The sequence below is a fragment of the Chlorocebus sabaeus genome, chromosome 15 (assembly GCF_047675955.1).
Source record: "Chlorocebus sabaeus isolate Y175 chromosome 15, mChlSab1.0.hap1, whole genome shotgun sequence".
Taxonomy (NCBI): domain Eukaryota; kingdom Metazoa; phylum Chordata; class Mammalia; order Primates; family Cercopithecidae; genus Chlorocebus; species Chlorocebus sabaeus.
Window position 1 is genome coordinate 31,095,039 of NC_132918.1, and position 24,685 is coordinate 31,119,723.

General features: G+C 38.6%; 1 protein-coding gene across 11 annotated transcripts in view; it reads right to left on the reverse strand.

Annotated features, from left to right (window-relative positions):
• SCHIP1 (schwannomin interacting protein 1) overlaps window positions 1–24,685 on the reverse strand; it is a 164,967-nt gene that overhangs the window by 8,815 nt on the left and 131,467 nt on the right. For all 11 annotated transcript variants that reach the window (XM_038002297.2, XM_073023486.1, XM_038002298.2 and 8 more), the window contains 4 exons: window positions 22,237–22,355; window positions 2,618–2,735; window positions 1,045–1,242; window positions 22–145 (listed from right to left, as the gene is read on the reverse strand). In XM_038002297.2, the coding sequence (XP_037858225.2) occupies window positions 22–145; window positions 1,045–1,242; window positions 2,618–2,735; window positions 22,237–22,355 (559 nt within the window). The remainder of the gene's footprint in view (window positions 1–21; window positions 146–1,044; window positions 1,243–2,617; window positions 2,736–22,236; window positions 22,356–24,685) is intronic.

Here is a 24,685-nt window from a genome sequence, read left to right on the forward strand (position 1 = left end):
TCAAGCATATCTTACACTTACTTTCTATCTGGGAATGGAGATCATTGACTATCACTTGTAGCTGCCCAATAGTCATGTCTCTCAGGTCGGTGGGTTTTAAACTTCTTTTCATCAAGCATTCACTTATATGAGGCATGTGTGGCAGCTGAAGATACAAAGGGGAAGAAATGGAGGAGTGAATAGAGCCACAAACACACTGAATGTAAGACTCAGTTTTCTCTTAAAAGATCCACTCATCCACCCACTGCAATTCAGTGATTAAAACCTTTCCCAGGCTGTGTCTTTCCCAGTGTGGGGCCCTACATTCACACTACATTACCTAATATGCAATTGGCATCAAAGCACAACACTTCCAGCATCAAAAGCTTTTTGACTGGTTGTGAGTCAATGTTATAGCCACAAATGAATTACCAAGGAATATCAATAATATCGATGACAAGGAAAAAATTAGTATCAGCTATTATTTAATAATTTATACCATGCTACAAGTACTGTGCTATGTGCTTTGAATACTTTATCTCACCGAATCCTCACAATCATACTCTGACACAGGCATTATCATCCCCATTTTATAGATGAGAAAACTGAGACTTAAGTAACTTGCTTAGAACTTCATAACAGGTCAATGGCAGAGCTAGACTTAAACTCCAAAGTCCAGGACTCCTGTTCACTATGCTATATTGTTTTCACTGAAACATGAGAATGAGAATTATAGCAATAGTAAGTTTGCCAGGACCAGTAGGTTCTTAGACTGAGATTGCTTTAAAGGAATTTAAATATTCCCATGACAGCTAATATTGTTCCTAAGAAATAGTAGATATCAATCAAGAGCAAGCTTTACTTTTGTGAAATCTATTGCTTATGTATTTTTCAGCGCTACAGTAGGAAGGAAAAAGAAACAAACTTAATCATTTCTCAGTGACAGGACTTTTTCAAACTGCCTTAGAGAAACCCAAGTTTGCATAATTCTGGGAAAGGACTGGGACAGTGTCAATCATTTCTGGCCCCCAAACCCTTTCTTGCATTTCAGCTTTTGCTGCTTACAAGATCAGCGACGGGAGACTTTTTCCTGTTCTGTTTCTCGACTTCTACTTGCATTTTGGCCATTGGTTTGGCCATGGCAAGGGCCATTTTGGCTTCAGCTTGCAATTTCTTTTGCCTTGTAAGGAAGTCCATGTCATCCAAGGATTCAGACTCCTCTTCAGTAGTGTCTCTATCAGAATAGGAAGAACTCTGTTTGCTCTGCAAAGGGAAAAAGAGCAGCCTGAGCCTTCCATGCATGCCAGGTAGCATCCACTTAGACATGGGCTAAAATACCCTCTGAGCCTTCTCCCAGAGCAGCTCAGAGTTTCCTCCATCAATGTGACTTGCTGCTTGAGTTGATAAATCTCAAGTAACATAAAAAGGGTCTAGTTTAAAATAGATTTTAGCATAAACAGAAAGAGCAGTATAGTTAATAATGGGAAATATATTTCTAACAACCCTGAAATATGTCTTTGATTCTTGGTCTCAAAACTTTCCTGAAGTGACCAGACATAACAAAATATTGACTCAGAGCCAAGGCCCTACGTAGGTTCTTTGAGTGGACAGGATCTCAGGTATCCAATGATGTTCTGATGTCGCATTGCACTCAATGACAACAGTTTCCTCTTTGTTGGTCTTTGGTAAAAAAGGCTACAGACAGACCTCACAGAGAGGAAATAATTCCAGCAACAGGCACCCAAGATTATTCAGCCAACTTCTGTAATGTGAAGGAAAGACATGAGCTCATATTTCTAAGCCCAATAGGGAATAACTGGATTTAGCTTATTTTCTCTTTATAATTTTTAGAGCATATCTAATTTCTCTCTCTCTCTGATACGGTGTGGCTATGTACCCACCCAAATCTCATCCTGAATTGTAACTCCCACAATTCCCATGTGTCGTGGTAGGAACCCAGTGGGAGGTAATTGAATTATGGGGGTGAGTCTTTCCTGCACTGTTCTTGTGATAGTGAATGAGTCTCACTAGATCTGATGGTTTTAAAAAGTAACATGTGACTTGCTCCTCCTTGCCTTCCGCCATGATTGCAAGGCCTCATTAGCCATGTGGAACTGGCTAAGTCCATTAAACCTCTTTCTTTTGTAAATTGCCCAGTCTCGGATATGTCTTTATCAGCAACTTGAAAATGAACTACACCCTCTCTCTTGTTAGAGACAGGATCTCACTTTGTTGCCCAGGCTGGAGTGCAGTGGTGTCATCATAGCTCACTGCAGCCTTGAACTCCTGGGCTCAGGTGATCCTCCCGCCTCAGCCTCCTGAGTAGCTGGGACTATAGGCACCATGATCAGCTAATGCTTGTATCTTTTATAGAGACAGGGTTTTGCCATGTTGCCCAGGCTGGTGATTTCCCTAATGGTTTAATATGAAAATAGTTATTAGCTTTAAGAAAGCTTATATATCTCTATTTTATTACAACTTTGACTTTTTAATCATTGTCAGATTTTAGGAGCATGCAATTCCAAGAAACTTTTCTTTTTTAATCTCTGAAATGTTTGTTCCTGATTCACAACAGAAAAGAAGCTAAATGGCCAGGAAATCACAACACCGAGCTTCAGCTGGTGCTGTTTGGACTCACCATGGGAGACAAGGGGGTGTCCAAGCTGGTTTCAGTCTTACTGTCATCAGCATCACTGTCCTTATCACTGCCACTGTCGTTGACAAAGCATATCTGCAAGTTCATCCCACTTTGCAGTCTGGGCAGAAACAAACAGGACACTAGTTCTAGTTAGCTATTGGTTATTTGGCTTCAGCCAATAGAACTGTCTGCTTTTGCTAACAGAAAGTAGTCTTATGTGCTCTTCACATGGAGAAGTGAGCAACCAATATTACTCTCCACGTATAAGTAACTCTTAGTAGAGGATTTTCCAATGTTCTGTGAGTTTTTTCCTCGCCAGTTTCATGGTAAGTGAAAAATAATTTAAGGCCACATGTTAGGGCACCCAGCACAATACCAAATAGATAGTTGGCACACAATAAAAATGTGTTGAGTCTTTGAGTTTACAGTCTTGTCAATCAAGATGAATGGGGTCCTCAGGCAAATAAGGCTGTGTGGTGTCATCTAGAGTCCCGTCCCAGGGGACAATCAAAGACTCTCTCACTGGAGCCAGCATCCCAAGGCCACAACTCTCTGAAGAAAGACTCCTTTTCTCCCAAATAGACAGAATAGGGTCATCTGAAGGAAATCTTTAAGGCAGTTGCCAAAAGCCAACCGAGGGAGCTCATTTATATCATTAAGAAAGAAAAACACCACATGTTCACACTTAAAAACATGTAAGGAAGCCCCAAACCCAGGCAGGAAGGTGCAGCCTTAGAACACAGCAAGGTTCTGCAGACCGCCTCCTGCACACAGAACCTCAGGGACAGAGACCTCTGGGAAGCCATTATATGTGTGGCGAATCCTGAAGCTCCAGGGCTGATGTTGTTGGAAGCACAGTCACAAAGGGTAACCTCACCATGTAGCTGCCACTCGCAGGACAGACTGCAAAGCCAACTTTTTGTCCTAACCTTTTGAAGTTGAACACATTTCACTACTGTTTGGCGATAAAGCGTTTTTAAAGAAATAGTTTTCCTAGCATCTCTAGTAGGCCCAGTCTCTGTTTAAGCTTAGGGAAAGAAAAGGCAAAGGAGGTTCCTACACAAGAAGAGATCCCAAGGAAGGTAAGGTTTAGGGCAGAGGACACTGCCAGTTTTAGGTCAGAGGACGCTGAATTTCTCTGGCATTATTACTGCCATAGGGAGAAATGTCAAGAACAACTTACCTGAGATTTGACTTTTCAATTCCAATGGTAGGAATGCTTTGTAGAAATTGCTCAGATTACTCATTTAAAGTGCTTCTTTTATTGAACATAACACAGAACGCAGAAAAAGAAAATCTGATTTAACACGGGAACCATAATTGTTATGGGTATGCGCTGCCACCTATTGTTAAATTCTATAATTACTGAAAATCCCAGTTTACAAACCCTGTTAAGAAAATGCAGCCATTCCCTCAGTCTGCCCAGCTCTATTCGCTCCCTACCCTCAAGGCACAGGCAAGGGGAGTCAGGCACAGAGCTAGGGGTTAGAAAGCAACACACCCCACTCTGAACATCTGAAGGTGTTTGGAGTGAGCTGAACTTAGGTTCTGAATCCTTACTTCTTTCTCCAGGCACATTACAAAAGCTCTATGACCCTCAGTTTCCTCATCTGTAAAATGGGTTGAATAGTAGCAAACACAGTGTTATGCAGGAAGGATTAAAATAGTTCATTCAGAGCTTAGTGCAGGGCAAGTGACCTGCACATGTGAGTTGCTCTCCATTCTCTACTTGTTGAAAGTCTAAACAAAAGGAACAGAATTTTAGAGGTGAAGTGATTCTCTAAAGTCACTTACTCTAATACTGCTTGTCCTGTCACAATAATCCCTGATGTAGAATCAACTCTCTGAGACAACATATTATCTATTAGGCAGTTTGTTCTTCTATTGAGCTGGGATTTGCTGCCTTTTTACTTTTATCCATTGGATATACATACATACTTACATAAACACAAACACACACACACACACACACACACACATATATATATATATATTTCTTTTTTCCTGGAGAAATCTAATATGTTCAGGTTACCCTTTGATTCCATGCAGGTTTAGAAATTTTAATGTCTGTTAGTCTAAAAAAATAAAATCAACCCCCTTTTAATAATACTACTCAAGATCTATGGGTTGGAAGATGGTGGGAAAAAAAACTGTTAGCAAATTAAAAACAGACACATTTTAAAGACAAATCCTAATTTGAATCTAGGATTACGTAGCATTTTCTATTTATTGAATAAAGTCTTGAGAAGAAGGGTCTCGCTACTGGATACACAGATTACAAACATATAAAATAACCCACAATACAAAATACAAAGCAAAATAAAGTTTACAATGTCCAGAGATACATATTTTCACTCACAAGAAGTTTGATCATAAGTTCTGTTGTTCTGCTGCTACGCTGACTTCTTTTTGAAGGATTAACCCAGACTTAAACATCCCATACAGTCTAACTCAGGAAAGGAAAAAAAAAAAAAGCTGGGGGAGATTTAGTAGTCTGTGTAAAATAAAAAAAAACGCCGCAGGTAGAAATTCAGAAAATCGCCTTAGTACCACATTATCCCCATGGGAAACTGAAGAGAGCTTCTTATAGGGTGAGACATAATTTCTTACAGTGGTAATCACCAAGAATGTTACTCTCAGGAAAAGGAAATTATATGACATAACAGCTAATGGTTCAGAGGGGATTTTAGTAAAGACATCTTAAAACGAGCTCAGGTTTCAAGAAGGATTTGTTTGCCTTTAGCCTTTAAGCGGGTTTTAAGAAGAAGTCAGCTCTCAGTGAAACTCAACCACAGCTCCCAAGCAGCCTGAATGGATGAGTGGGGCCACCTGGTGCTGCTGAAGGCCTCTGTGCCCAGGGTGGAAGAACAGATAACCCCTGTTCCAGGACCCTGCCCACCCTGGGAGACGTGGCTGTTCTTGAGGCTCACATCTGAAAACCGAAGTTCCCCAGGCCTCTGTCCCTCACACTGCAGTGCATCTGGCTGCCCTCACAACCAGTCTTGCAAAATTCAGGCTGCGGGGGGCCTAATTTACCTAGATCTCTCAAGCACAGTCTGAGGTGAAAACAAAACACCATCCTCATCTTGTTAATTAGAGATATAATTTCAAGGTATCCAATTCAAGGTTACTTGATGTTTCAAGTGGCACTTACCAGAGCACTGTGCAAAGACTGCTGGAAGTCAGCCTTGCCTGTCGATTTCATTTCTGAAAGGTCTGTCCTGGTTATCGCAGAAAGCTCTTCTCCCTTACATACCACAAAACAATCAAAACCAACGCTGCTGCCCAGAGCTACTGACAGGGAGCACCAGGGGTCTGGAAAGAAGGTGTCCTCGATGGAGAATGCCCAGAAACATGAAGAGCTAAAGACTAAGTATGTCTTCTGGACATCTCAGTGTGAGCAGGAGTGGCCTCTGTGTGACAGTGCCTACTGGCCAGGAGCAGGAGGGCACTTGGTCGGGAGGCTGCACAGCAACCTCGTCTGCTTGGCATTTACAGTGAGGAAGGCTGCTATTTAGAAAACATTGGTGCTGACTTCCAACTACTGTTACCAGGGATACTATTAAAATATGCACAGGAATTGAGAGGATGGCAGAGATGAAAAGTTTTTAACTACGAAGAGAATATCTCAAAAACTCAGCCAAGTGGTAATATGATTTTGTATAAAGGTAACTTTTATTTCAAAATACAGGGACAAGAGCAGTTTATTCCCTAAGAGAAACAATGCCGTGGCCCTGAAGTTTGCTGGTGACTTCTAGAGGAGCAGTGGTCATTGTGAATCGGGACTTTGTTCTTGGCTTTGGGTTGTAGTGACCGGGATTGGGCTGGTCTGAGACCAGCTCTGAAGCCTGGAACTACTTGCTTTTTTTCTGATTTTAGGAAGGGGAATCTCCCAGCACCTGCTTAGACCACTAGTATCTACGTATAAATGTTCAAGATTCATTAGTAAGATTTTTATCCCCCTGTCCACAGCACCTTGGTTCACTTTACTTTGAACTGTTGCATTGAATTTTAAAGTATGTTCACTTACATTCTCTCCTGGGGCTGTGGATTACAGGCAAGATATACTTACTCAGAGAAGTCAAATGACTTGCCCCAGACCTGTGACAACCTCTTTATAAAAATGGTCTCAATTCTTCCTCTCCTTATACCCATCTCCTCTGTAATGTGACTCTGCAGCTTCTCCCATTGAGAAGTGGAGTCTACTTCCCTAGCCCTGGGCTGGCCTTGGAACTCATCTTTGCCAGTAGAATGCAGAGGAAGTTCCAGTTTCCCCCTCAGGGAGCCCTGCCACCACCCTCAGAACAGGTCCAGGCTAGCCTGCTGGCAGTGTAACTTTGTAGCACAGAGCTCACTTTGTAGCACAGAGCTCAACCGGCAGTTGTCTCAACTGAAGCCCTAGACAGGTGTGAGAGCCCAGCCAAGAGCAGTAAATACACCTTGCCAACCTGTAGCGGACCGGAGATGATTGAGTAAGCCTGTCCAAGCTCAGGTCAGATCAGAACCACCCAGCTGACCTATAGGATCCTAAGGAAAAATAAAGGTTGATCATTGTATGCTACTGATATGGGTGGCTTTTTAAAAAAATTATGCATCATCATTGTGGCAATAGGTAACTGGTACAGGTTCACAAAGCAAAAGGTTACAGGCTGGACTTCTGATTTCAGAATCCGGTGGCCTTTCCCTTATACTACACTTAGCCTCAGGTTTGAATTTATTAGATCCTTTCCGTATCTGGCAATATAATTTTAAAGGAAATATGCCTCCTATACTTGCTTATAATTTCAAGGCAATTGTATGGTTTTCCTTAGGAAACAGAATGAAAGGGAACACCCCATAGGCCAGGGATTTCAAACATGCATTGCTCATTATCTGCCTACAACCAGTGTGGCTCGAGAGCCTTTGGTCCTGCTATGCCATTCATTACTCAGTATCCCCAACTAGTTTGTGGTTGGGTCATTAAAATATATTATTTCCATTTATTTTGAAGGATCTTTGATGTATGATTTCAATATTTTATATATAATGAAAAATTGCCCATAGTTTTATACGATATCTTTTTCTGTTTCATGAGAATTTCAAAAGTGATGAAACATAAAATATGGATTGCAACTACTCAAGTAGCTATAAACACATTTCATTTTTCTGAGAATCTGTCATGAAGAAAGAATGTGAGAACAATTGAGGTTTGGGTAAGCTTTAGACATACTGCACGTGTGATGGTGTCTCTATAAAATGACGTACTGCTACTCCTTGTAAATTGTAAAACAATCTTCCTGTCCTGCAAACTGCCCCTGTCCCTTCTTTTCCCTACTGACTGTTCTATGTTGATATTTACCTTGAGTTACAGAAATACCTATTACTACTCAAAAACACAAAAAAGAAAGGAAAGGCAAAATTTCTGCCTCACAATATTTGTTATGAAAATACAATGCTATATTTTAGCAAATATTGCTGGTCCAACAAAAATCATCACACACACAAAATGACTATAAATGATTTTTATAACTATATAATGCAGAGAAAAAAGAGTTACACGTTCATGCATGCATGCATGCATTCATTCATTTGATGATCAGGCCATAATAGTTCTGTAAATTTCAAGGCACCAATAGGCTGGTGTCCCTGTCAGTCAGGGCATGTTCTAGTTTGCTGCAGTCCCCAGTATTCTCTATTGCTTTTTATCTGTGCTACTTCACTCACTTATCTATCTTTTCGGCTCCCGAGGGCATTTTATGGTTCGTGGCCCCTACATTAAACGGATGCAAATAAAAACTAGGTCTTCTAACAGATAACAAGCGCTTGGATCATTAAGTTACAATGTATAGATAGAAATGTGGAATACACAGAGCGTATGTTTTCTCATATGTGAAACAGGGACCTCAAGAAACACTTAGTGGAATCTCCCTGTCTTATATATGGGAAAATACTTTCGCTACCTGGACATTAACAAGGTGTTAACCAGAAGACTGAAAAAGCAGAGAACTACAGAAGGAAGGAGGTCTTGGGGAACTGAGGGGAACTGAGCTTGAGTGGAATGAATACAGGAGAGAGAGAGAAAAGCTGACCCTCCGGTAGTTATGTGCCCAGAGGAGTAATGGGTAGTTTCTAACTATATGCCAAAGAGAGGACTGGGGAGGACATTATGTCTCTTTATATCCTGTCCTGATCCCCATCTTACAGGACTCAGGCGTTTGGCTTCCTCAGCAGAAGCTCATGAAGGCAGCTCCAAAGGTAGCTGGAGTGTGAATGGCCCTCTCTGGGTTTTCTCCTCCTAATCTTATGCATAACTCTCTTTTTTTCTACTTGCTCTTCTAAGACTAGTTCTGGACCCTTCCATCTGTACATGTTCACATGATAGCTGGTAAGCACACCAGCCATTCTGTGGCACCACATAGCCACAGAATCTCCTCACTGACTTAGGCAACTAATAGAAAAGGGAAACTACCACTTACCAGCTTTTCTTTGGAGAAATATTGCCCCTGTATCCTAACCTGAATCTCCAGAGAGCTATAAATACTTGCATTCCTCAGACGGCTGTTGGTTCTAATTCTACATCTAATTCTACAGTGTCCATTTCCTTCACTAATGACCATTCTCATGTAATTAAATTTGGAATTATAGAATCTTAACGTTGGGAAAATGCATTTTCTACTGAAATGTTCTCTAGCATGAATGAAAGACCAGAACAAGGCCTCTTCTGATGCTAGGAATAAAACTGCCACCTCTCATAGGCACCAAATGTTATCTACTTCCATCTTAAATAAGGCCAAGTAATTTCCAAGTAATCTGTATTCTGAAATTAAAAGTTACTATTTTTGAGCATCTACTATGTGCCAGGCATTTTGCTATTTTACGTGTAACCCTCAGATACACATGAAGTAGCACTGTGAACCCTGTTTCACATATGAGAAAACAACGGCTCAGAGAGGTTAAATTACACACTATCACAACACTGATACTTTAGGAAAGTCTGTCTTGAAACGTCAGGGCACTTTAAAAAGGATGAAACAAATTCATTAATGGTAGAAAAAAAGAGAAGAAAGATTTAAAAAAAAAAAAAAAGAAAGCAAAACCAAACCAAAACCAAAACCAAAAGCTGGCAACAACTTAAATGCCTAACAATAAAGATTGATAAAGTATATTATGGTGAAATATATGATGGGCTATTCTGCAGCTAGTAGAAATACTAACCTTATGAATAAGATTAGTCCAATATTATTACATTAGATGAATCTTATGAATAAGAATAGTCCAATATTATTAGATTGGATGAAAGTTTCCAACTATTAAGTAAAAGAAAGGCTAAAAACAGTACCTATGCTATAATTTCAATTTTATAAACAAAAATATGCAGATATATGCGTAGAAAAAAATGTCAGGAAATATACTTTTTTGTTTTTTTTTTTAGTGAGAGAGATTCAGTTGGCTCTGGATTTTCCTCTTTTGAGCACCTCTGAGGTGCTACATATGGGCATTTGGCAGGGATTTATTTATTTTTCTTTTTTTTTTTTTTGAGACAGAGTCTCACTCTGTTGCCCAGGCTGGAGTGCAGTGGTACAATCTTGGCTCACTGCAACCTCTGCCTCCTGGGTTCAAGTGATACTCCTGCCTCAGCCTCCCGAGTAGCTCGGACTACAAGCACCCGCCACCACACCTGGCTTTTGTATTTTTAGTAGAGACAGAGTTTCAGCATGTTGGCCAGGCTGGTCCCAAACTCCTGACCTCACGTGATCGACATGCCTTGGCCTCCCAAAGTGCTGGGATTACAGGCATGAGCCACTGCGCCCAGCCTTGGCAGGAATTTAAAAAAGAAAAGGAAAGAACATGACTGAGTTGATGATTAGCATTTGTGTGTTGGAGAAAAGGTGAGTAGATCAGTGTTTGATAGCTGGAAGAGGATGGCTGTGTGTCTGACTCAGCCACGTCTATGCAGGCACTGACTCACACATGAGTCAGGCCGGGTTTTTGTTTTTGGCAGAGTGCTAGGGGTCGTGGGAGATCCGTAGGCAGCAAGAAACATTTTCTTATAAGTGAACATTTCTGTGGATGGACTGTGATTCAACTGTTGACATTCCTCCTCAATTCAGTCTCGATTTCATTCTCCTCCTTGGATCTGCAGTAAATTATAGACTCTAACGTAATTGATATAAATTTAACTGTATTTTTAAAGCCAGGCTGCCTATTTATTCTGCTCAGCCCAGACAGAGTTTAAATATCTATCTACCCCACCTGCTGATGAGTTTTGGCTGTTGAGGCAATGAAGGTTAGAGAAGAAATACTTTTCCCCTTCCAGACCTTTGAAAATGTTCATGCGGACTGGGTAAAAACATGACAGCAGAAAGTCAGTGCCTGTGTGTGTGTTTGAGGCATATTCCTGAAGTAGGTGAAAATCTCAATTGCCAATTCTTTTATTCTTTTGACCACTAAAGCACTGCTTTACCACTTTTTATGTTCATGTTTAGAAACATTTTGGGGACACTATTTAGGCTTGGTTCCATGGTAAGCTTCATCTCAAAAACACTGGCTTTCATGATTTAGTTTGTGACTGTTTGAATTCTAAGCAGTTGTGAAAAAGAACGCAGTGGATCGATAAGACTGCATTGATTCTATGAAGCGTGGTTATTTACCTTTTGCAGTCTTTATTTATTTTTTATTTTTTGAGACGGAGTTTCGCTCTTGTCACCCAGGCTGGAGTGCAATGGCATGATCTCGGCTCACCGCAGCCTCCGCCTCCAGGGTTCAAACGATTCTCCTGCCTTAGCCTCCTGAGTAGCTGGGATTACAGGTGCCCGCCACCACACCTGGCTAATTTTTGTATTTTTAGTAGAGATGGGGGTTTCATCATGTTGACTGTGCTGATCTTGAACTCCTGACCTCAGGTGATCCACCTGCCTCTGCCTCCCAAAGGGCTGGGATTTCAGGCAAGAGTCACCACACCCGGCCTAAGATAGGGATGTATCTCAGCTGCTGTACCTCAGGTAGGTGGTGGCATGATTGCAGTACTTAACCCTATCAGCCCACAAACCAGGTAATAATCCCCAAAGAAGAGGTGGGCACTGGTTGTCCACTCATGCCTTCTGATAAGAACAACAAAGCTCCAGCATCAAACCTTGCAGATGGGGGTACAATGGCTTGGAAGGTGATGTACTCCATCTCCCGATGGCCCAAAAGCTGAGACATGACAGCTCTCAGGTAAAGTGGTTAAGTGGAGAGTTGGACTGTAAATGTGAAAAAGTTTTAGAACAACATTTGCCAACGTGTTTCACCTTTTTTTCTTTTTTTGTGTGCACAAGAGACATATGATAAAAGCGTATATCCAAAAAAGTCTAAAACGACTCTTTCAATAACTAAAATAAAAATTATAAGTGTTAAGAAGGCATATGCCACTGTTTGAATGGCAGTGGCTTTTCGTTTTTAGTGGTACATAAAATAACTGTTTGTCTTACAATCAATGGTGTCTAAGAGTAAATACAAAGGATAATGAAATATTGTAGCAGCACCTACTAATGCAGCACTGACTCTCATCCAGGCACTCTTCTGAGTGCTTTACTGGTCTTCCTCACAGTAATCCCATGAAGTAGGCACAATTATTACCCCATTTTACAGATGAGGAAACTGAGCCACAAATGAAGTCATTAGTAAGTGCTAGTAAGTGTCAGAGTCAAGATTTCAAGTCAGACCCTCTAGTTCCCAACACCCTGCTTGTACCCACCACACTACACTGCCTGCCTAGTGAACAGGCAGGCAGTGTTGAAACATGTTGATGAGTGAAAAACCATGGTGAGTAACAGAGCATGTGGATACACCACCTCATGATCGATGGTGGAAGAACAAATACAAATCCTGGAACAGTGATTGTCTCTGGTGAGAGAAACAGGGAGACTGGAAGAACGGGGGACAAATATGGCAGGATCTAAGCTTTTTATATAGTGTTTTCAATGACACTGATTTTCTAATGCCACACATAAATATTCTGTCTACTTAAAAAGCATTTAACAAATTAAAGCCATTGGATCTTGTTTTCTTCTTTGTAATCTGTTGATTGCACTAACGGTTTCTGTTCTCATCAGAAATCTCTTCCATGGTTTGTTTGTTTTGTTTTTTTTAAGAGACAGGGTCTCGCTGTGTTGCCTAAACTATCCTCAAGCTCCTGGACTCAAGGGATCCTCCCATCTCAGCGTCCTGAGTAGCTGTTACTACAGGCACATGCCACTGTGCCTGGCCTTCCATGGGTTTTTAATGTGTACAATAATCTGAATGAGAACAATCCAAGCAGGACAGAAAATTTTACAACAGGATTGAATAAAAGGATGGCGTTAAACCTTAGATGCCATGGCTCACCTGCAGTCAGTGAGAATGTTTTCTAGCAGCTTTCTGCACTCTCAATGGAGCCTTGTCACGTGAACTGTGTGTGTCTAGACACATGTGTGGGACCACTGTCCAAAGAGAATGCAAACTAGAGTAATAAAGTCATCATAGCTTGTCAAAGATGATGCACCAATGAAAAATAATTCCTTGAAGCTCTTTTAATTAAACATTCAGCTGTCCACTAGAGCCATTTTTAAATATAAAATGCAGCCCTGTGGCCTTTTTCTTCCTGCCTCCCCCTCTTTTGCAATAGCTCAGGCAATTGAATTCTCATTGGTGATAAAAAAAATTCATAAGACAGGGTACAGCTGGTTGTGCCTCTAGCAAGATGTCAAATTCAGCTTGCACAAAATTAATTGCACCTAATTAAACCAGGGTCATTGGCGTTATTGTAAAGTGAGGCTATTTATTAGACAAAGAAAATTTCACAAATACCAATTTGCTTTTCTTTTAGGTTTGTGAAGGAGAAGAATTGCTTACATAATTAAATTTGTTTTGCCATTTTAATCTTATTACTCCTCAAAAGATCCACTTCAAATCTTGTTTCACTTTTGAAATTGTGTAATATTTTAGAATATTGGAAGTAATCCTTGGAGGAGGGCATAAAAAAAGATAGTTTTTTGTTTTTTGTTTTTTTAGATTACCCAGTGGCTTTTCAAAGAGTGTAAAAAAAGAGGTCATAAGCTACCATTTGCAAAGACACACACCTTGGAAATACTTATATGAAGGGTTTTTAAAGCAAATCTTTAGTATATGTATGAGATTAATATGAAATGTAAAAGATATGTTGCGTGTTATAAATAGGTTGCTAGAGTATGCATCTATTATTTCAAGAAAGATGCCACAGACAGGCAATTTCACTGAGTTGGAACTAGACAACCTCTTTCCTCACTAACGCTGAGCAGATACAACCATTCTGCTTACTTCTTCCAGAAAATCATACAAAAGTTATTACTGTTAGAGACAAAAGGATGATTGACTTTCTTGGCAAAATGATGCTGGTTCGACCTGTGATTCTGTGGCACGTCGTATATACGGATTCCCAATTCCTCACTTTTAAAGTCCCTGTGGATCCTATGTCTTTGAAGTCTCTCTGGATTCACTGTTATTGGGCCAGCTGATAACAGCTCCCTGATTAGGGTGCCCCCTACTCCTTGCCCTCCAGCCCAAATACAAAAGGAGATGGCAGGTGTCCATTATTGGCCTTGTCTCAGCCATTTACCAATAAACCTATAAGGCCAAGAAAGAAATGAGTTTTGATTGGGTGATGTTGGAATGGTTGAGTTAAGTAAACAGTAATCATTATTCAAAGCAGCTGCTCAAAAGTTCTCTGGGGAATTTCTGTCTTTCATAATATTCAGCATTTGGAGAAAATGGTATAGCGTATTTTAGGTTACATCATCCCATTGTACACTTTATGAAAAAGACTATTTATATTTATATGTATGTAAATAAGATCTCTCTTGGGGTAAGGTAAGAAGAGAGGTGAGAATCAAATTTATTTCATGGTTACTGTGAGAAAAGGTAAAAGGAGAAGGCAGAGAAAGCTTCCTTCACAATGTTAGGTCAGTTTGTAATGTTTAAAAAATAAAAGATTTCCTAGATATCTACCAATAAAGACTACTCTATCTTGTGTTCCCACAGCAGCTAAGCCTGTTTCTATTCCTTTAATTACACTAAGCTACATAAGTTCATCATCTGACACATAATGCTAACTGATCATTAGTTTGGCCAATGAAAACATTTTTTATAGGAAAGTATTATACTAGTAATAATAGACAAAATGTTTCTTCAAGAATATGACTAACCCTAATATTTCTTAGAAACTTTATTTCAAAAATAGATAATTCATTTTTCTCATTTCATTTTAAGCTTTAAAAAATCTTTTTACAGAAACACTTTTAAATAGAAAAAATGACAAAGGTTGTACAGTTTCAGTTTGTAAAGGGCTGATACTGTGTGGATTAGCAAATTTTGAAGAAAAAAATGACACTCCCTCTACTTGTCACATTTCAGTATAAGTCAAATTTAATTAGTTGAGTTATGAAGCAACATCAAATATTATTTTGCTGCAGTATTAGGCATGAAATGTCTTTATGGGATTATTGTAAGCCTAGCTTTCATTTAACAGCTTGTCACTCTTAAGATGTGCTTTAGGAGATAGCAACATCTAGAAAAATCCAGTGGGACTAAAACCCAACAGACAACTAAGAGGAACTCATGCTCACAGGAACAGTTGAAACTCCAGTCTTCCCAGACCCTCATGTTACTTGATAATTTCTCACACACTGTTCATGAAGTTAGTTTTTACAGGCAAATATACAGTCTTTAAAGAAACATAACAGAACTCCATTAGTTTGCCAAAGATCCCACTCACCTCAGTAGGCCCTGCCTTAAAAAGTAAGCTTGCCATTTAGGAATCCACTGCTTGGTCAATTAATTTTAAATCTCCGGCCTCATGTAAAATTGGGCATTGAGCTCTTCAGAGTAGTAGACTGGTATCAGGTTTACCTGGTTTTAATCTTATTACTCCTCGAAAGATCCACTTAAAATCTTATTTCACTGTTGAAATTGCGTAATATTTTAGAATACTAGAGGTAATCCTTGGAGGAGGGCATAAAAAATGATAGGTTTTCTGTAAGTTACCTAATGGTTTTTCAAATACTGTTATGTGCTCTGGTACATTTTGGAGTACCATACTGGTGAACTCAATGTTCTGACATCCCTCAAGTACTTTTGTAAGTAAGAGGTAAGGTATTTCCAGTTCAATGAAGAATTTCAGGGATAGTGATGCAGTAGAAACAAATTCTAACAGGGATAGGGAGTATGGGTTACACAATTGCAACTGAACATTCTAAAGGCTTTTCTCCTACATTATTACTGATGAGGAGGATGACAGTCAGTCTTTGCAAACTTTAAATTTACAGGGAGAAAGTGATACTTCTTAGAAACATTTAGTCTCATTATTAACCATCATTCTGAGAGGGATCCGAAACACTCATCATGTTCTCAGAGGATGATCTCATCCCAGAACATGGAGATGAAAGTATCAGAAAAAACGGGATATAAATAATCTTCCTTATGATGAGTCAACAAATGTAGCTTGTTATGAGCTACTGTGAAATACATTTGTGTTTAGATAGCCCTGTCTCTGCAGGGGGCAGATGACTCAGTGATTTTCAAATTCTGCTCTGCCAGAAGAGTTTCAAGTAGGCTTCAGGGGCTTGTAGGGGAAGGATGGAGAGAGGTGCCAAAGGGGAGGCATGGAAAGGGGCAATTAGGATGGGGGACACATTTTCTGGGCAGAGGTAGTCCAGTCTCTCTCCTTCAGTCCTCCTGAACAAAAGGAGGACTGCCAAACTGGGTTTCCACACAGGGTTTTATTCAACATATTTCTGCTATTAAAAATAGTGAAAACCTTCTAGTTAACTATGACATATTGAGCACAAGTATCTACTCTCATTTCTGAAATCCTACCAAAATAATATTAAAGAAAAAAAGAAGGTATAAATCTACATGGACAAAGAAAAAGGAAACAGAAACAACAGCACACAAGAGATTTTGACGAAATTTTAGAAGATAATATGCAGATGGGTGGGGAGTATTTCATGTAACTACCTCAATCTACCGTGTGCCCACACGGGAGGCTGGTAGAGGAAGCACATGCATTTCCACTGCAGAATCCTGGGAATGCTCAGATACAGCTGAAAGTAGGGGAGTGAAGTAGGACTGAACACAAAGGAAGACTGATTTAACACCTGAAAGGACCCTCTTGCCCTGCTATCTGCCCTGACCACCTGTGGCCTGGCAGAATCAGAAAACTTACTGTCTTAAGAGGTTGAGACTGGAGCACGCTCAGGCACAGCTGAGGTGGCAAACAGGTGCTTTACTGAAATCAAGGAAATTAAGTAAAATTTTACGTGCTACGGTTCCCATCTTTCCCCTGCTAGAGTCTTAAAACATTGGCAGCCAGGTATAAAATGACTCAAGATGAGGTTGGAGGGTTTCTCTCAGTCACAATTCATAGCCCAAGAGAAAAGACCCCTAGATATTCTTAATTAGATGCATCCCAATGAAAGAACTGTGTCCTTACTTGGCCATTCTGTAGTGAAGTTCACCATTCATTTGTTCAATAAATATTTAGTGATTATGTATTAGACACTATTTTAGGCATTAGTTACAGTGGTGAACAAAATAGAGATGAAGACCTGCTATCTTAGAGCTTATATTTTAGAGCTAGAGAAAGACAGAACAAAGTATACACACTACCATGTCAGGTAGTAATAAGCACCCTCCTTCTCTCCCACCCCCCCACACATACCAACAAATCAGGGTAAGAAGATAAGCAGGATAAGACAGGACAAAGTGATGGGTATGAGAGTGTTTACTTTTAACAGGGTGGTCAGGGAAGAGCTCTCTAAGCAGATGACGGATGCCAACTAGCGCCAACCACAGTTTATAAACAGCTTTTAGTGTCTTATACTTAGTTATTGGTGGGCAGAAAGCAAAACAAACAAAAAATAAACTCAGAAAGTCGTGATGGACAACAGATCAGAAGAAAACATTTTAAACAACTTAATTAAAATTAATATTTTTAGTGAAATGAGAAAATATGCCAACAATTTTGAAAACAAACAAAATGGACATATTCCTAGAAAAATACAACTCATCAGACTGATCTGAGGAAATAAAAAGTATGTATAATATTATAACCACTTAAGAAATGGAAGCTGTTGTTAAAGCAAATACACAAAGTAAACACCAGGCCCAGAGAGAAATGAATCCTACCAAACTTTATAGAAACAGATCATAAAAATATTATGTAAACTTTTCTTAGACAATATGAAAGAGAATAGTTCCCAATCCGTTTTTAAGCCAGCATGACCCGATACTAAAACCAAACAAAAATATCAGAAGAAAAGAATACAATACATCCATGTCCATCATGAATATAAATCTAACAATCCTAAACAAAATGTTATAAATAAAATGTTAATTTTATTTATAATTTATTTACTCAGATTTTATTTATAATATTAGTATCTGAAAAAATATAATACTCCAACAGTATCTGAAAAAATATAATACTCCCTAACCAGTTTAGGTTTAGACTGGGTATGCTAGCACAGTTTAATATTTTGAAAATCTATAAATGTAATTCGTTAATTCATACAATAGCTTAACAGAGTGAAATTATACTTTTTCTTCACCTCAACAGATGAAGAAAAAGCATGTGATAAAGTTAAATACCCATTCATGATAAAAATTCTTTGTAAGTTATAACTGGAAGGGAATATCATCTCATAAAGAGAATCATTAAAGAAAACATAAAATTAACATAATCTGAAATGGGAAAACAGTAGAAACATTTCATTTAATATGAGAAATTACCTAAGGATTCCAACTACTACTATTTCTAATCCTCACTGTATTAGGGTACCTACCTAATCCAATAAGACAAAGAAAGAAACCAGGAGCATGAGAATTGGAAATGAATAAATAAAGCTGCCATTATTTGTAGATGATATCATTGTTCAAAAATCCCAGGGAATCTACAGACAACTTTATTAGAAATAATAGGAGAGTGGAGAAGTAATAGAAGCAATAACAAAGTGGCTGGATATAACACTAGTATACAAAGTTCATTGCATTTCTGTTATCCAGCAGCAAATGAGAAAGCATTACTGAAGAGAATTTAAGATATCAGAATAGCAAGTATCTAGAAATAAATATAACAAGGGATGTATAATATGTCTAAATGAGAAATTATAAAACCTTATTAAGAAATATCCAATAAGATCTAAATAAATGGAAAGACAGACCATATTCATGGATAGAAAGACAATGTGAAAATGTAATGCTTCCTAAATTGGTCTATAGAATCAACGCAATTACATTCAAAATTCCAAGAGAGTATTTTATTAAACTTGATTATATTATTTAAAGTTTATGTGGAGGAATAAAAAAAGCCATAACGGACAGCATACTTCTGAAGAAAAAGAATAACAAAAAGAACTTTCCTGTCCAGATATCAGGACTTATTTTGAAGCTATTGTAATTAAGACTATATTTTGCTGCTGAGATAGAAACAATAATGAAATAGAATATATTTCCACTAATATGCAGTATCCATGGGAGTAGTCTATAAGATCAGTGAGTAAAAGAGTGATTGTTCAATAAATATGATAAAGAAATGGTCATCTATAAGGAAAACGATCAAATTTGACTTCTCCATCCCATATTAAGAAATCAATTTTTGATTGATTGCAGACTTTTAAAAACTCAACACTTTCAACTCTTGGTAGGAAGTCTAATGAATGTCTATTGGATCTTGGGGGAGAAGAAAATTTCTTACACAAGATACAGAAAGCCATTGATTAGAAAAGTTTGATAAAATTCTGTATAAAATTAACCCATAAAATTAAGAACTTATGGTCATAAAACACATATTTAAAAAGTGAAAAACAAGTTACAACTTGGGAGATGATATATGCAATACATACAATGTATTAAGCATTAGTATCATGACTGAAGAACTTCGATAAGTCGATGAGAAAAGCATAAGGAATCCAACAGCAATTTGGCATAGGACCCAAACAGATACTTCACAGAAGAGAAAACAAATATGGCTAATATACGCAATAAAAATAATTTTATACCTATTCAATTCACAAAAACTTAAAAGAAATTGGCAATATCAAATGTTAGCAATGTTAGGGATCCACAGGATCTCTGAAACATTGATGGTAGGAGTATAACTTGTTGCAACCGTGTTGAAAAACAGTGTGACATTATATTCTAAGTGTAAACATTCATGTATTTTCCTAGTAATTCCACCCCTAGGTATTCCCCAAAGAGAAACACTTGCATATGTACAGCAGAAGACATGTACAAGAATGTTTGTAAGTAGCATTGTTCATAAGAGCAAAACCTTTGAAACAATCCAGTGCCCATTATCAGGAGAGTGGCCAAATAAATTGTGGTATATTCACACACTGGAATACAAATGCAGTACATGGGGAAAAAGCAGGCAATTCTAATTCTAGGACAAAAAAAAATAAAATTTCTCAAGTAACCATAGTTTACTACATGGTTCAGTGAGAATAATGCATAATCTACACTTGATCTTAGCTAAAAGGCTGAGAAGCGATGAATAATGCATAATCTTAATAATGTAAACACTAAATAGCTATTTGACTCTAAATTATGAAATTACTCTAAAGGAAGAATAGAAGAGATGAGAGTCTTTGGGAGGGCTATAAAAAAAGCTAAATCACTGTTTTTTTAATAGTAGATAGTCTGATGGTTAAAATAAAAACTAAGAAGATAAACATTTTATTTAGAGATATGTAGGTAAATACCAGAAGAAACAGTTAAGAAGTAAAAAGTTATTACTTCTGGAGAGTGGGACAAGGATAATATAAATATACCTGGAGTACACATATATACACACACACGGAGACACATATACATATGTATACATTCATATATACCTATGTACATATACATGTATATGGGTTATATATATGTACATAGGTGTATATATGTGTGTGTGTGTGTGTGTGTGTGTATGTATATATATCTCATTGATTTTCAAAACCAAAACCTCTCATTTGTAACAGGGATATGACATTGTTGAACAGACAGATTGGGCTTCTAAAAGAAGAAATTTTGGCACTCTGGGAAATATCAGAGTGCAGCGGCAGAGATCTATTAAGATGATATGGTCCAATGCTCTCATTTCACAAAAATGAAGAAAATGAGACATGGTAAAACTAAGTAAATTGTTAAAGTCTCAAAATTAGAAATGTACTAGGACTAATCCTCAGACCTCCAGGTTCCTAGGCCAAAGCGTCTTCTGCCACATCTAACTGGGAGGGGAAAGAGGTGCTCCCAAGGGAAAGGGGAGGGCTGATCATCCAGTTCTGGAGGGATGTGTAGGAATACAAAGGAATGTTCTGAGACAGAACTGGCACCCAGCTGAGGAAGAGATGCTGGAACACTGCCTGGTAAAACTGGCGTTCTTGTCTTGATGTACTGATCTGCCTGCAGTGCCTCACAAATAGGTGTATATGTGAGTATGTGTCTGCTTTCTGATTGTTGCTGATTTAGAATCTCTCAGGATAAGACAGTAGTACAAGCCTTACTGAAAGTCATATGGAATACAGATAGATATTTAAAAAGTGCCTAGTTCCAGGCCTCACACGAAGACATGGAAGAAATATGTTGGTTAAATGGATGCATAAATACTATAATTTGTTTCCAACGCCTAGCTGAAGATGGTAAAATAACTGAGTATTTTAACAGAGTATATTTGCTTTTAGCCCAAAGGAAGAGGAAACAGACATTTGAGGACTGAGGAGGAGACCATGAGAATGCCGATAGGTCATCAGTTACTATATCTTAGTAAAAACGTTCTACGTGCTTTCATCACTTGGAATACCCGTATTTGTAATGCCTAACTTTGCAGATTGTCTGTACTTTCACTAATCAAAGTAACCTATGGAATGGCAGCATGAATATCACAGCTGAGGCTTCACAGAAATGGAGGATCTTGAGCCTCACCTAGATCTACTGAATCAGAGTCTTCATTTTAACAAAATCCCCAGATGATTCATAAGCACATTAAAGTTTGAGAAACTCTGGCCTATAGCACTGTTTTTTAGATAAAATTATAATTTAAACATGTCTTACTTGGAATTAGAAGCTATGCAAGTGACCAATAATATCCTGAAATAAATTATGATAAAGAGTAATGATATCCTGAAATAAATTAAGATCAAGAAAAACCACCTGGAGGACAGGTTAAGAACTGTAATAAACATTGAATGATCAAAGCGGGAATTGCATTTCTCAGTTACGAGTATTTACTGCAATCAAATGTGTCGGGGGGGGATTCTGGGTGATCTGTGACTGCTTATGGGAAATTTGGTAGTCTACCACATGTCTCTAATCATAAGTCAGCTTGCTTAGTGTGTGGCTTGATTCCTCTGTCAGTGCACAACATCAGTACTGTGTCTAGAAAAAAATGGAATATAAAAATCTGACCTCAGGTAGCTGGGCAATGAGCCAATAACAACAATAACAACAACAAAGAAACGAACAAACAAGTGGGGAAGGGTCTAAAACCCATTATGCGAGGGGAAAAAAAAAACTACGGAAGATTTAAAAGCCATTTTTTATTAGAATAGTCAAGTGACAAAATCCACTGTGTACATATCAGAAATTCAACTCAAAAGAACACTCACCGGGAAGAAAGGCTTGGCTTCCCACTTTTGCTACAGCTGGTATAAATTCCTGGGCCATCATCAAAGAAGCTTCCAAGTGCCAACTTCTGTCTGATAGACTCTCTCTCATTTTTCTGTGCCTAAAATTTCAAGAAAACAAAAAATGCTGATAAGTGGGCAGATATAGCACCACCACAGGCAGTCTAACTTGTTAAGTTTCTTAGAACTGTAACATTAGATGAAAAACAAATAAATAGGCTGCAGCACAAGAGCATTTGAATTATTAAAAGCTGAAATTTTACCAGTCTCTCTGGCTTGAATTTCAATTCTTCAGAGCTCATTCTAATCTCTAGTCTAAGTAATCACCATCATGGTACTCAATGATTTTCACCAGGATAGAACTACATTATTTGTCACTGTAATCTTTCTTCTTCTTACCTGCTAGGTGTAGGTAAAGTTGTGGAGGGCAAGTACTTTCTCCTGAATCAAATCACTTCAATCCCAAATGTTCCCTTCCCTGATCTTGTCTTCTCTCTGCTTTACATGTCCCTTTAGCCAGCCCATTTTCTCTATGGCAAGAACAGTAATTCACTTCACCAACATGCAGCCTCTGGGATCTGGTAGATGCCACAATAAGGCCAGAAAAGAACCCAGGACAAGACAGACATAGCACCTGCCTCCATGCAGCTTACAGTCTTGTCAGGGACTCTTGGTTCCATTCAAGGGCAAGCCTCATCTCACCAGGTTTTAGAATGTGAGAAACCTTGACAATAATGTCTGGAGTAGCTGGAGAATTCTAGCTAGGTCCATCTGTTTCATATTTTGAAGGGAGGTCAGGTCAGTGTGCATAGGAAAAGGATTTGGTAAACTACACTACTGTGATCCTTTGGATATGTTTACAATGCTTGGCTTCTCATTAAACGCCCCATAAAAACTCACCATGCTGAACTTTTAAACCCTTTGAACAACAAGGGAGAAGATTAAAAATGATTTCCTTGGTTAAAAATGAAACTACTACAAAAAAACAAACAACATGAGTCAAAAATCCTGGGCTGAGGATGAAATTTTAGTTTTGTGAGATGACAAAGGCTTTGAGAAGTAACATTTTATGCACTGAGCGAGGGCTTGAAGACCACACTGAGCAAATTATATTACAAAATGCAGGTCATGTGACTGGGTGTGGCTACTAAAGGCTTGGTGATGCCTTCATTCTCCCAGAAGGAGGTTCTGGAGCATCACTGTGTCACAATGACAAAAGGCACAGCCTGTTGGAAGGGTGCACTGAAAATAACTTCATTCCCAAGTGAAGGACAGTATACAATAGGTTAAGGCTGCTCTGTCTAATATGGTAGTTACTAGTCTCATGTGGCTATTTGCATTTCAACTTAAGAATCAATTAATTAATATTAAAAATTCAGCTCCTCAGGCAAACTACCTCATTTCAAGAGCTCAACCATCACAGATGGTTAGTGGATATTGTACTAGACAGCACAGAATAAAATACATGACAGCAAAGTACAGCTAAGACAGTGGTTCCCAAGATCCAGCTTCGACAGGCTGCATTAGAATGCCCCAGGCTCTAGTGCCAGATATTTAATTTCAACAGGTTTGAGAACTAGTTTGAAGAAACCTCATCTCTACTCTCCTTTTCTCTCACACTTTTTAATCCTTGGACACCATAAGCATTCTTTCAACTGTACACACTTAGCGATTATCTCTGTCTCTATATATAGCACCCCATTTTAGCATGTATCAATGAAACTGCATCATGCTAGGAGCTAGCATGTGTGTGTGTGTGTGTGTGTGTGTTTGTAGTACAGTCATAAAGTGAAAGACTACTTTTATACAGATTTTTTTTTTTTTTCCACAGATGTGAAAGACTGCTTTCATAGTTCTTATTTTTTGCTGGGCTAGCATAAAACCGAGCCTTAAGAAAGCAACCATAAGGTTCCAGAGGGAAGCAAGAATGCCTTTTATTTCACAAACCACTTGCAACTGTACTGCTTGGAACCTTAATTAGGGCAAACCACCTTTCCGAATACGCAAGGCTGGCACTTGGGATGGTCCAGCCAAAACAGAACCACATCACTTGACACCTTTATTTAAAACAAGTTCATTTCAAATCCCCGTATCTGCCAGGCAGATTTTGTACAGTCAATGAACCTATTTCTCACTCCATATCACAGACAAAAGAGATTCTCACCAAAGTCTTCAACAGGCAGAAGACTGTTGAGTATAGCTGAATATCCAAATATAAAATCAGTAGATAGCAACATGAATGTTAAGGATTAATGTTCAACACACGCTGGCCCGACATTAGCCTAGGGTCTAAAACAGGCTTTAAAGAAAACACTTATCCCAGGGTATGAATGTGTGAATATACCCTTGATTCCATGTCTATCTTTCTTCATAAACTAGAGCTAAAAATATTGGGAGAGGCCTTACAAATATTTCCATTTACATTAATTGC